This window comes from Macadamia integrifolia, chromosome 2 (genome assembly GCF_013358625.1).
Source record: "Macadamia integrifolia cultivar HAES 741 chromosome 2, SCU_Mint_v3, whole genome shotgun sequence".
NCBI lineage: Eukaryota > Viridiplantae > Streptophyta > Magnoliopsida > Proteales > Proteaceae > Macadamia > Macadamia integrifolia.
Window position 1 is genome coordinate 32,282,983 of NC_056558.1, and position 14,925 is coordinate 32,297,907.

The following is a 14,925-nucleotide window of genomic DNA, read 5'->3' on the forward strand; positions in this document are numbered from 1 at the left end:
GTGTGTACATTGAGAGTAGAAAATAGCATTTGAACCGTCAACTTGATGTAGGGAAGGAAAAATGGGGATAAAACCCTAAAACTGAGAAATTAGGACAAGGAATTGAGATTTCTATCTATAAATCGGTTAATCAAGACCAATAAACCATGAAAAGTGTAAATGGATCATTACATTGCCAAGAAAACAAACATTCCATGGAATAAATGGAGTATAGGATGAAATATTGAAGATCTATAACAAAGAATACCGAAAGGCAATCATTATCAAAGAGAAAAGAGAGAAGGAGAACCTACTAGTGGAGTTGAGGAGACGAATCGAAGTTGGAACGCTGATTTGTGAGTGAAATCGTGAGTTGAAGTGGGGGATGAGACCCTCAAATCGCCCTAGTCAAAATAGGAAAGAAGAAGAAGAAGAAATGAGAAAAAAGGTTTTAAAAATTCCCTTTTAAGGTGATCTCGGACGAGACCAACGGGCCCCAGCCTGATTTTGCTCGTCAGTCTGAGTGTTAAGGCCCTAGTTGGCCTGTGTTGATGATATTTAGTATTTTGCACCTTCTAGGCCCCAATTAGATGTCAATAGGGGTGTTCCGCTATATAATTAATCATCGTTGCGAGACCAAACTATGCATTGATAATAATGAGGGCATGTTTTGGATATGTGGTGTGGTGTATCAATGTGGCCTGTGATATGAAATGCATTGATTATGAGTATGCATATGCAAATGTTGTGGCACTCAATCAATGCTTACATTTTGAAATAATCTAGGTACAGAACACCATGGTATGCACCAGATCCGATGGTCGTGCCCGTGGTGTCTCTCATGGTCAACCACCTATTTCCCATGGTCCGAACCTGTGGGTCAATCCTCACATCCACCACCATAAGTGGATCATGATCCGGAGGAAGTTCAGGGTGACCCACCCGTGAACGAAATCCTGGGTCCACCACATGTCATCACTCTTGGTGATGTGGCGACCCTTATACAACAGTCGCAAGGGGCTTTCCAGCAGCAGTTGCTTCAGCAGTAACAAACATCCATGGCTGCTATGCAGTAATATTTGAACCCTACTTTATTGGGCCAGCCATCTAGGGTGTTTACTCCACAAGACCCTCCAGTGGGGTCAGATATGGGAGTACAGTCTGGAGGAACACCACCTGGGGTTGTACCTCAAGATTAACTAGGAGGTACTCCTCCGGTTCCACCATATGGCACTTCGCCATTTATGATGCCTCCACCCTATCTGTACTATCCACCTTGTCATCCACCAGCCACTACTACGGCAAAGTTGGGGGAATCGTTTAAGAAGTACGCGCCACCCATATTCACCAAGGTGGGTAATGATCCATTGGATCCGGATCGGTAGATCTAAGAGTTAGAGAAAGTATTTGACATAGTAGAGTGCACAAAGGCACAGAAGCTTATATGTGCTGGGTTGTAACTTAGAAATGAAGCTAATTCTAGGTGGAAAGCTTCTAAGCCTATACTGATGGCAACTCACCTAGAGCCCACTTGGGAATAATTCAAGGAATCTTTCTTGTCAAATTATTATCCAAAGAGCTTTAGAGACAGCAAGAAGGCAGAGTTTATGGCATTAACTCAAGGGAGCAAGACTATTCTGGACTATTAGCAACAGTTTGAAAGCTTGTTCTACTTTGCTTCTCACCATATGAGTTGAGGAAAAAGCCCAAAATTTTTTTAAGGGACTGAAGACATATTAGTACAGTGCTAGAGGTATTGCACTTGACTAAATATGCACAGATTGTGCAAAAAGCTAAGACAATGGAAGATAGGTAGAGGGGAGAGCCATCCCTTGCACTGGGTTTGTGGAAGAGGCAAACCCATATACTAATTCGGGTGGCCCAAGTAAGTTTTCATGGATCATACTCCTATGGTCCCACCTATAGGCAACTCTATAGGCCGTCGGGTTATCCTTCCCGACCAACTAGTGGACCGGGCACCACATCTTTCTGCCTTAACACTAGTGTGGTGCCTATGGCTCCAAGACCCCCTCATCCTTCAACTGCACCAGGAATAGTATAGAGAGCTCCTACTCTGGTTCAACCATTACCAAACCGATGTTTTAATTATCAATCGTATGGGCACTTTGCCAAGGATTATCGGTACCTAGCAGTGGTCCCATCTGATCGGCCCCCTATTCATAGACCTGCATTGACTCAGGGAAACAACCTTAGGGTAGGATGTATGCCTTAACAGCTGAGGAGGTTGAAGCCACTACAGAAGTAGTAGCAGGTACACTTTAATTCAAAAGACCATATAATTAAAATTTAAGTAACCTGTTATACTTATATGCAATGCAATGCTATGTATCTTATCTATATCAGGTATACCTGCATATGTCTTATTCGATTCTGGGGTGTCTTATTCATTTGTGTCTAAGCGATTTTCTAGAAAGCTTGATGTTCCATCGAGGACCTTAGAATGCAAGTTAGTGGTTAGCACACCTACAGCATAGTAGAACAGTTGAAAGAGGTCTGTGGGCCGTGTTCAGTTGAGATTAATGGAAAGAAACTAGAAGCCTAGCTTATCAAATTCAACATGTAGAATTTTGATGTCATTCTGGGTATGGATTAGTTGTCAGCTCATCGAGCAAATGTGATGTGTGCTAAGAAATAAGTTAAGGTGAAAGATGATGAAGAAGTGGAGCTTGTTTATCAAGCTGAAAGATCAAAGAGACCTAGAAAGACTATCATCTCTGCAATTCAGGTGGTGAAATTGCTTGAAGATGGATGTTAGGGCTACTTTGCATCATTACTAGATGTGGATGCGAAGGTTATGCCACTGGAGGAATTAGAGGTAGTCAAGGAATTCTCTGATATTTTTTCAGATGATCTAACTCAGCTTTCGCCTGACAGAGAGCTGGAGTTTTCCATTGACATAGTTCCTGGAGCTACCCCAGTGTCTAAAGCTCTGTACAGCACTAGCCGAATTAAAAGAGCTACATACAATTGCAAGATTTGTTGAAAAAGGGGTTTATATGCCCAAGTGTCTCACCATAAGGTTCACAGTCCTATTTTTTAAGAAGAAGAATGGTAGTCTGTGTATGTGCATAAATTACCAAGAATTAAACAAGTTAACCATTAAGAACCGGTATCCATTGTAGCGCATCGATGACATATTTGATCAACTATAAGGTGCTAGGGTGTTTTCAAAGATTGATCTCAGATCGGGTTATTATTAGCTCAAGATAAAGGACAGTGATATACCAAAGATAGCCTTCAGAACCTGATATGGTCATTATGAATTCTTAGTGTTGTCTTTCGGGCAAACTAACACATCGGCTCCTTTTAGGGATTTAATGAATCAAGTATTTCATGATGTCCTCGATAAGTGAGTTATCATTTTTATAGACATCTTGATTTACTCGAAGTCGGAAGAAGAACATGTAAAACATCTGAGAATGGTGTTACAAAGATTAAAGGAACAGCAGTTGTATGCCAAATTTGGCAAGTACGAATTTTGGCTCAAGCAAGTTGGATTCCTAGGACACATAGTGTCTGAGAAAGGGATCGAGGTGGATCCAAACAAAGTAAAAGATGTAGTTAAGTGGGAGGCACCCAAGAATGTAATAGAGATCAGAAGCTTCTTGGGCTTAGCAGGCTATTATCGGTGCTTTATCAAAAATTTTCTCAAATTTCGATGCCAATGACTAAGTCGACTAGGAAAGGCGTATAGTTTGAATGGTTAGAAGAATATGAGAATAGCTTTTAAGAGTTGAAGAAATGATTAGTGTCAGCTCCTGTATTAATCATTCCAAATGGTACAGGTGGGATGACAGTCTATACTGATGCATCCAAGATAGGGTTGTGTTGTGTTCTCATGCAATATGGCAATGTGGTAAGATACGCATCTAGAACACTCAAGGAGTATGAGAAGAACTACCCCACTCATGATTTAGAACTAGCAGTAGTCATCTTTACCTTGAAGATCTGGCATCACTACCTGTATAGGGAGAAGTGTGAAATATACAGTGATCACAAAAGCCTTAAATACTTCTTCACCCAACGAGATTTAAATATGAGGCAGAGAAGATGGCTTGAGCTTATGAAGGACTATGATTGTGATATTCAGTATCACTCAGGTAAGGCTACTATATGGTGGCTGATGCTCTAAGTCGGAAGGCTCAGACTATATCACTTTTGTACTTAGCTGTCAGTCCACAACTGATACAAGTGGCAATGTTAATGGATGAAATCCTTCTATATGAGGGAGCAACCTTAGAGTTAGAACATCAGTCAGATGATGTTAAGAAGTTGACTATATCCTTGTCAGCCTTACAGGTACATCCATCCATCAGACAAGAGGTGATAATGAAACAATTATTGGATCCTGAGCTACAAAGGATTATACTGCAAATTCAAAAGCAGACAATGAATGACCCTAACTTCACAATAGACAATGACGGGGCATTACTATTTTGGGATAGGCTATGTGTGCTTGATGACATGGAGATACAGGATAAGATTGTGAAGGAAGCACACAGTTCCGAATACTCACTTCATCCTTGAAGTACAAAGATGTATAAGGATCTTAAACGAAGTTATTGGTGGCCAGCAATGAAGACCACTATTGCCTTGTATATAGCAAAATTTCTTATGTGTCAAAAGGTTAAGGCAGAACGGCATCGACCATATGGTACCTTGTAGCCTCTCCCCGTACTAGAGTGGAAGTGGGATAGGATCACCATGGATTTTGTCACGGGACTACCCCGTACACCCAAGGGAATGGATGTAATTTGGGTGGTAGTTGGCAGGCTTACCAAAACTGCTCATTTTATTTCGATCAAGACCAATTACTCCATAGACAAGTTGGCCCAACTTTATATAGATAACATAGTCCATTTACAAGGAGTACCAGTAAGCATTGTTTCAGATAGAGACCCGAGATTCACATCTAGATTCTGGAAGAGTCTCCATCAAGCTTTAAGGACATAGTTGCATTTGAGTACTTCTTTTCATCCACAAACTGATGGGTAGTCAGAGCGAACTATACAAATACTGGAAGATATGCTCAGGGCCTGTGCAATCGAGATGTGTGGTAGTTGGGAAGAATACATACCTCTTATGGAGTTTACTTATATTAACAGCTATCAAACTACCATTGGGATGGCTTTGTATAAGGTATTATATGGCAGAAAGTGCAAAATGCCCCTATATTGGGATGAAGTAGGTGAGCGACGGATGCTTAGACCAGAAATGATACAAATGACATGTGAGAAGGTCATCGTCATTTGGGAGAGAATTAAAGCAGCCCAATGATACCAAAAGAGCTATGCAGACAGCTACAGGAAGGACATTGAATTTCAAAAAGGGGAGAAGGGTTTCCTCAAAATTTCTCCTACCAAAGGATTGCATAGATTCAATAGGAAGGGCAAGCTAAGTTTAAGGTATATTGGCCCATTTGAAATCTTGGCTCGAGTTGGCTCCGTAGCATATATGTTGGCTCTTCCACCTTCTCTCAGCAATGTTCACCATAATCCATCACATGTGCTGCCCGTGGAACCTGAATATTTAGAAGCTAATATGACCTATGAAGAGCAGCCCGCTGAAATTCTAAACCGTAAGATAAAGACCCTTCGCAATCGCTCTATCGCCTTTATGAATGTCCGGTGGGCCAATCATTCGCTTGAAGAAGCATCTTGGAAGAAAGGGGATAACATTCAAGCCAAATGTCCTCATCTTTTCGGACAATAAGGTACACCAATTTCAAAAAGGGGGATAAATATGATACCCTACTTTCTAAACCCGGTCTAATTTCTCTGTCGATTCGATTTGGTCTTACAAGACCTGAAACTGAGTAAGTCGGGGCAAGTACCTTATGGAACATGATGGCAAGGGTGACTCTAAACTTAGGTTGGCCAAATGAGTTGGAGTCAGTGCCTAGTGTAGTTTGCGTACCGAAGTCTTGCACTTGCACGTATCACAATGCCATATACATACAATAAAGGTACATAGCCGTATTTTATGTTGAGTACACATAAATAGTCTACAGGGAGCGAAATACGTGTTGAGGCCGAACCCCATCGAAAACCCCAATGTTTAGGCTAAGTTATGGCCGACTAGTGGGTGGTCATAGGTGGGTTGACCCACCAGTGTGACCTACCAATCTAGTCACTAGATATTTTTACCCTACTATAAATAGCATTTATTACATCTTTTTCACCTCATTATTGTTTTACACGGTAGTTGAGAAAAGTAAAGAAGAGAGAGAAAAAGAAGAAAGAGGAGAGAGGAAGGAAGAAGAAAATGGGGAAGGACACGATCGTTGTCCGCTGCCGGGGTTAGATCTCTTGAATTCAACACCGGATTTACGATCCACATCTTGAGATCTATGATTTGAGGTGAGTAAAGTCCATATTCCTTAAGCCTTTATGAAACCCAAAGTGAAAGCCTTTAATTTGGATAGAAATCCTTTGGATCTTGTTACTATATTTTGAGAATATGAATCTAAGGTTTAATAGAGGTTCTATATATTGTTTATGAAAGATTTAGAGGAAGACTTGCAAGATTTGTGAAGCTTTTATTGATCTCTTAAGCTAAAGAGAAGGATTTGAGGGTTTGAGGTGTTCTTAAGCAAAGAGGTAAGATCCACGCTTGAGGTGTTCTTAAGCAAAGAGGTAAGATCCACGCTTAAGACCTTGGATCAACCTTAGATATAGGTTGGAATCATGATTTGGAGCTTTAGATTTATGAAAAATACGATCGAATTGACCCTTGATGGTTTTCCCAAGGTGGGATGAAGAATGGGAGAGAACAGCAAAACCTCGGTTGCACGTGGTGGGTGCCTGGAAATGGATAGGACTCACCAATCCAGTGCCCACCTGTCCTGGGTGGGCTACTAGCTTGATAGGCGAGCAAGGACTGGTGGGTGCCTTGCCCGCCACTCTTGGCCCGTCAGTCCAAGCAGAGCTGTTGCTCCGACAGACGAGCAAGGATTGGTGGGTGCCTTGCCCGTCGGTCGACCTACCAATCCAACTTCTCGAATTTTGATTGGACCCAAATTTATCGGGTAACCTACTCTTGTGATTCTAAACATATTAGAATCATCAAAGTTCACTGGTTATGACCTTAAAGTGGAGGTATACTAAACCTAACTCTTTTATGATAGGTTACACTAGAATTCGCGTCATCGCACGTCGGATCTAATTTGTACCAAGATAATCATCGTACACAAATAAGTAAGTGGGAAGAGGACATTGCATTATGTCATTCTGGTTGTAGACTTGTCATGTCATCATTTATTATTATGTAGACTAGTCATCCATTAATGCCATTGCATGCATTGATGTGTGCATTATGAAATTCAATTATGATTTAACATGTTTATATCTTTAATTGTTAAATATCTGTTCTTGTTCGTGATGTGAGATGGGTGATTTTAACTATTGATTATGATGCTTGCTAGACTAGATGTTGTAGCTGGCTTAGACACGAATGCATTGGTGGCCTGTGGGATGGGATGTTGTGGCACTATATAGTCGTACTATCTCACATAGAAGCATAAGGTTAGGATTGACATATCTCTGTGTTACGACCCTTCCCAACAAGGGTTTAGGTGTTGGGTATATCCTATCTACAATTTCAGTGATATAATAGAAGGCCAATCGTACTGTTTTTAAATTGAATGTTGATCTGGGTGAGCATTTTACTTTAATGTCGCTCTGGGAGAGCAATTTACTTTCATGTCGCTCTAAGTGAGCATTTTACTTTTCAGTACCAACAGCTGGCCTTCTCCGATAATCATATAGGCATATCGCGGAATGGGGTTCGCGACTTGAACCAGGGGCATACGCGTACTATGGTTGTGAGTAGCACATAACCTATGACTTAAAATTGTTGTCTAGATGGACTAAGTAATAAAACAAACTATACGCATATAGGTTCATTTGTATTACGCATACTTGTGTGGTCTTTCTTTTCACTTACTGGGCTAGTGAGTTCATCCCATATGCACACCATTTTTAGTTGATCTTGCAGGTTTTTCGACTGAAGAGCTAGAGCGGGGACCCACCATGGAATTTTCAGTCGAGGACTGGTGAGTCCCTGAAGATCTTGGGCACGGGGCCGAGTGCCCGTGCGAAAGCTGTATTGTAAGTCAGAAACACTGATACCATACAAGGATTCTTTTTTATTATTTTGGGAATGTTACATATTTTGTGCTCTGGATGTTTAAATTATATTTCTTATATATATCACGCTTACAGGCTCACATGTAATTATGTTATGCAATACAATTTGGGTATCAAGAATATTGGGGTATTTACAGATATGTACAAGTAAGAATTCCATTGAAATACATATTTTATTTGACTTAGTGTGTGTATACTATGTTATGGTTACTGTGTCATGTGATTCTGATAGGTTTTGGGTTAACAAGGTTTAACTCGGTCACCGGTCCGATTCTTTGTGGAACGGGGTGTGACGACGACCATTGTTGGAGCAGTTACGATTATGACCCCCATTGGATCGACCATTAGAGGATGACTATTTGCTGACGTAGTTCGCCTCAAGAGAAGGTAGATCAAGAGGAGAAGATCATTGTTCCTTGAGAATTTCCTGGATGAGAAGAAGACTAGTGAAGTCATCTAGGGACAGGGGATCAATGCGAGTGGTAACTGAGGTGGCGAAAGCATCATAGTTAGATCCAAGGTCATACAGGATGTGAAGGATCACATCTGATTTAGAGACAAGGTGGGTGGCAATAGCAAGATTATCAACAAGTTCTTTGACATGTTAAGGATAGTCGATCTGGGGGGACAGAACCCTTCTTGAGTTGAGAGAGTTGGTACTTGAGTTGCATTACTCGAGCCTAAGACTGAGAGGCATATATATGTGAGCAAGTGTGGACTAGGCAGCGTGAGAGGTCGACATGCCAACAATATGAGCCATGGATTGTGCAGTGAGAGAAGAAATAATCCAGCTGAGAATGAGCTGGACCTATCAACGCCATAAGGAGAACTCTGGATTGACGACTGGTGGGGCAGGTGGGACAGCAGGGAGATGTGTAGAAGGGCAGGGAAACGTGCCATCAACATACCCAAGCAGATCATGGGCATTGAGGAGGAGAAAGAACTGAGATTTCCACAGAAGATAGTTGGATCGGTCCAACTTAATTGGGAGAAAGTGGACAATGTTTGTGGGAGAGATAGGTGCAGGTGGTGGAGTAGAGGTGGCGATGGAGGTTGTGGAGTCCGATGGGGCCATGAGAGAAGGTGGACATTAGTCAAGAGGCGTCTGATACCAAGATAGAATTGTAAAGTAGTAGTAGACGTTTCCTTTTGTGTTTCCCTTTATCACTTCTGATAGGGTTTAAGTGTTGTATATAAAACAACCACATACTAGGACTCAACTACATACGTTGGTTAGGACTCAATTACATGCGTGGGTACAGGCTATTTATCAGCTATGGTAACGAAGGAATCCTTATCCATATAACTGCATTGGGAGGAGTCCCTTTTGGTCATTAAACTCATTTTCATTGATCATCCATTTTGTTCAAAGGACTAAGGACCAATAAGGGACTGTTAAAAAATCATTAACAGAAAGATAGCTAGCGGTTTCAGTTTGGCTTTTGTAGACCAAACAACTTATTGGTAATAGTTTCAATATAGCCATGCAAAAAAATGAGGAAAAATACCTACAAAAAACCGAAATGAACCGATAAACCACCTGGTGACATATTTACTCATGGTTTTACCCTTCTCATTGCACCGCTTAAGAAGAGCATAGTCAAGAATTACATTGAAAAATCAAACATAGCCCCCACCCTATATGTAGATATAATGTTTCTCAGGATGAATGGACTGACTAATAACTCATCAACAAGAAATCTCAAAGTATGATGAAAGGAACTGGAGCATCAACTGAAACACAAATATTGAGGTCACACACACACATCCCACATAATCCTTTGGATACTTTGGTTAAGCTCTTCACTTCATTATCGACTCCTCCGACCATATGCATCCCTAGCTTCCTTTGTGCAATTCACCTATGTTATAGAAAACATCAAGAAAAATGAAAATAAGTCCAGACAGATCCGCACAACACATGGAGATTTAACGAGGTTCTCACACCGATGTGGTGTGTTACATCCTCGAACGAATAAAAAGATGTTTCACTATGTAGAAGAGAGAGATTACACCCAAGCAGGTGAGAAACTCGCCCTGAAACCCTAGCTTGAAAAAACCCCCAAATTACAATGACTTGCTCAACAAGACGATAATACATTATATACTCCTCCAAGTCGCAGGTCGATCCATCAGGACGCAGTCGATCGGGTCGAACCATACTGTGGGGGCCCAAGTCCGGGGCCCAACTATTTCAAAAAACTTCCAATCGCTACCAAAATATGTCGGAGCGAGTCATTCTTCAAAACGAGTCAAGAATTCGAGATAAACTTAACAACCTATAAAATGAAAGCTCCATGAACTTGATGCAATTCGTCTTCCCTAACTCATTCTCAGTGCAAGCTATGGTTTATGAATCCTTTATAAGTTAATTTATCAACATTTTGAACTTGTGCGATTCACTCTATTCCCTAGTTTGGGTCATTTCTTTTGATTCCCCCGGAATAATTTCCACCTATCTAAAATTGTTAGCATTTGAATCGGACTTGATTCCAAGCCATTTTGTTCATATTCCAACTTGGATCATACCAACACCCAAATCTTGAGCTTGAATTAGTTGGATTAGACCAATCGACTTGGGGATTCCATTTTTTAAACCCACAACTTACACAAAGCCATCTAAAATCTACAGTCTAGTTTTGGGTGGTTGTTCTGGGAATTATCCACTCTGAAACTGGTTAGAGGAAGCGTAGTGGGGTGGAAGAAAGAACATTTGAAGAGAGATTGTGGGTATCATAAGAAATGTAAGCACATAAATCGAAACAAAAAAAATTAAACATTCTTTTCAACTCCAAAAAATTGTTTCTTAGCACAGAAACACTTTAGAAACAACATAAACAAAATCAAATGGGCCCTAACTAACTTAGTGACAAGCTACTAGATAGTAGGGTGCTAGTGTGAGTCCAAAGAAGATCACTTGTTCGACATTCCTAACCCCCTAACACCATATTTGTGTGAAATTTTGATACCATTATTTTTATTTTATTTATTCATTTATTTTCTTTTTGTGAAAAAAAAATGATTATTGTAATAATGAAATTGCATCTATGTCTTTGTTAGTGATAAAAAGGACAGAATGTTTAGTCATAGTAACAAAAGTTAATTGTTTAACAAAAATGATCAAGTCGTTGTTAGGCCTTTGGTGGAAAAAAAAATAGAAGAGACAATATTATACATATCTAAAAAAAATGAAAAATCACGCTCAAAGGCCGTGAGGTGGTACAAATTTAAAATTATGGAAAGGAGAATATTATACACGTCTAAAAAAATGAGAATCACGTTCAAAGGCCATGAAATGGCACTAAGTTTCAGAAAGAATAGCTCCTGGATAATTCAAATCGAATAAATTGGATGTCCGACAAGGGCCTATATGACATGATCGATCGGTAGAAATACTGCAATACTCCACCTTTGTCATATATTCCATACATCACACTAGATAGATATCATGTAATGTTTCCGCCCCATTAACCTTGCACAATAGTCTTCTTTGATCTATGAGCCTCAAAACTTTAAAATGCATTGTTCCTTAACATGTTAAGGAGGCTAGATGTTATACCCTTACCGATCTCTCAAATCCAAGGGTACTTGTCTTTTTCTTGATGGGGACACCTCATCGATCTCCCAAATCCCATGGTACTTGTCTTATTCTTGGTAGGGACACCTCATCGATCTCAGTGACACAACTTTCCCCGTTTCGGCACAGCGTCCCTGCTGTAACCCTACAAGCTGCCCCGGCCCCATTAACCTTGCACAATATTATTCTCTTTGATCCATCAGTCATGTTAAGGAGGTTAGAAGTTATTAACTAGTCCAGTAATCTCTATCTAGGTGAGGCGATATGTGATTAAAGTTTACACACCTTCATCAATCTCCCAAGCTCCCTGATACTTATCGTATTCTTGGTGAAAACACCCTACCAATCTTCCAAACAGATCTAATATTTATCGTATTTTTGGGTATCACATATCATATCACTTGCCTGTGAAATGATAGACACACGATACTCAAAATCTAGTGCGAGAAAGCGTGGAGGTTCGAGTCCAACTCCTCCACACAATTACCGTTATTATGTTACCATACGTTGAGTTCATGAGAATAGACGAAGGCTTGAGTCGCTTGAACCCCTTCGGAAAGCGAAGCCGGTCCAGAAGTGCCACAGAGTCAGCCGGGACTAATTACGGTTAAATGACATTTATGCCCTTAATCGTCGGCAGTATGCACCTGTCAGTTTCCGGGATAATAGAAATGATTTTGGGTAGTATCGACAATAGACGCGCATCACCAGCGTCAAGGAAAGTTTTACTTTTTTTCATTCTATGCAAGCAGGTAGTCTTTCGTTCTCTTTTTAACGTTTCATTCAATTCTCTTCTCACCATGCCATTCTTTACTTTCTGATTCTCATAATAATCCATCTTTAATGGGGTCGGATCTCTCTTTCGATTCCACTGCTTAAACTGTGATCAACCTCATCCTATCGACGCCTAATTCGATTCATAATCCTCTAAATTCCCCCAAGTAACCAAGTCTTTTTCGTTTTTTTTTTTTCAAAGATCAAACGATCTTGAATAAGGTTTTGATTGCGTTCAACTAATGCTTTGCGGCCTGTAAGTATAGATATTTTTAGATCGATTCGCTTTCTTGTTTCTGTATCTTTGTTTTCTCTGCAATTTCTCTGTTTGCAAAGTTATTTTTTGAATCTTTATGTCGCTGTTGGAGTGGTTAATGTTTGATCTTGTAGTTGTTATATTGAATTTTTCTTTTCGATGGTTAATTGAAGAAGAAGAAATCTTGATCTTCATCACCGACATTGATAGGAATTGTTCATCTCAGATTTCTCATCAAGAGAGATTTCTGCTGTTGCTGAATTATTTATTTATTAATTCGTAAAATTGGTGTAGCTTCTATCGCTGCTTCCCGCCTATCTCATATCGTTGTATTTCCTCTCATCTGCAAATGAATGCCGTAAATTCTCTCTCTCTCTCTCTCTCTAAAATTAAGACATGTTTAGTAGCCCCTATTATACCACCCAAAAAGGTTCAAACCCTCTCATTCTCAGACGTCGGAAGCCATTTTAGGTACCCATTGACAGAAACATAGGTTATAGGCCCAGGCCAATACAAAAAGGCTCCCCTTCCGCGGTGTTCTTTCAGAGCAGCAACCCTAATCTCAAGTGTGTGTGTGTGTGGAAGATTGTGGTTGAATTTTAGCTATCTTTTGTGGTGTGCACTTATCCTTATGAGAGTCTAAATAAATTTCTAGAATTATCAAGTGGATTTCCATTGCCAGACTGAGCAATTTTTTTTTTTTTTCAATAATTGACTGATCAAATTCTTGTTTTCCTGTTTGACTGAATTTTTATATTTTCTGAGATTAGTTTCCTTTTTTGGGTCCTGGCAACAAGAAATGAAGTGGAATACATTGTTCCACTATTTTTGGCTTTGAATTGGAGATGGGATGGAAAGAGAGGGTGATAAAACTTTCAATCAAGGAACTCATTCTAATTTTCTTACCTCTGGTTTTCTTGCTCATTCAAACCTTACAGGTTATATGTATTGAACTAAAATCATAAATGCTAGATACAAAGAAAAAGGGCCTTATTCTACCAAAGCTTCTGGACTTCCTTTGGTTGTCTACTTTGCGCTTTTCATATTTCTTCTGAAGATCCTCATTACAACTTTGTTTTTCTTTACTGCATGGGAGGAGCTCATCTCCGTTTGAAGTCTTCCTGAATAAATTGTCTGTATTTTTATCCTTGATATTTTCTTTCCGGTGGTTCTTGTATAATTCCTTTAGTTACCTATGAAGCATATTAATTTTTTAAGGTAATCCCTTACCTATACTAACCTATATGTCTCTCTTCGAGTGTATTACTTGGGGATTTTCTTTTTGTCCTTTCCTTGTTTTTTTTGATTCAGTAAATGAGTTGGTCATGCTTAGCTTGGTGATGTCTTTACACATGTGATTATTATAGACTTCTATCTATTTCAGCATCTTAAGCTTACACATTTTATTTGAACCTGGAAGCTTTGTAAAGGGATGCATTTTACTAAATGAATCAATGTGGGTTTTCTGATCCAATGATTGTAGATTCCATCCCCCACCCCAAAAAAAAGGTATTAGTTGTCCTGTTTGCTTGTTTATTGGAATGGCTATTCTCTGGGTTCTTTTGTACAGTATTAATCATGCGTTCCATCTGGTAATACTTACGTCTTTGAACAGGGCGATCTTCCATAAGATTAAACAATGAAGCCAGGAACATCTTCTTTGAATCCCTATGCAGAATCTTACGTACCTATCTCGAAACGAGGGAAGGAAAACAAAGCATTTGAGATAATTGCTGGGCAACCAGAGTGTGGCAATGGAACTGCCTGGTCTGGATCTCCATCTGAGAACCAGAAAGTGACTCAACAGAACCAGTTCCAAGGAGAAACTTCTCTTGCCTACAACATCCATGGCATTGAAGAACTACTTGATTCTGAGGATGGGACACCGAAGGGCCAATCAGTTTATAGTTCTCATGATTCATGGTCACAGAATCGAAGTAACATGACAAGAAAACAGAGAACTTTTGAAGATTCTGAGATGGATTTGGAATATCTTGGCGTCATGTTTCCTTTTATATCTGATCAGTCACTTGCTGATGTGTACTCCGTAAATGAGGGTGACGTAGAAGCATCAGTTGATATGTTGCAACAACTTGAGGTAATGAACTGTTGTAGTGATAGGCATCATAAACTCCTTTTTATTAAGGTGTTTTTACTGGCAATGTTATTTT

General features: G+C 39.9%; 1 protein-coding gene across 1 annotated transcript in view; it reads left to right on the forward strand.

The window, feature by feature from the left end:
- Window positions 1–12,483: 12,483 nt before the first annotated feature.
- The window catches only part of LOC122065061 (polyadenylate-binding protein-interacting protein 6-like), a 2,749-nt gene continuing 307 nt past the window's right edge, over window positions 12,484–14,925 (forward strand). The window contains exons 1-2 of the mRNA XM_042628855.1: window positions 12,484–12,754; window positions 14,370–14,917. Coding sequence (XP_042484789.1) covers window positions 14,394–14,917 — 524 coding nt within the window. The 5' untranslated portion in view covers window positions 12,484–12,754; window positions 14,370–14,393. The remainder of the gene's footprint in view (window positions 12,755–14,369; window positions 14,918–14,925) is intronic.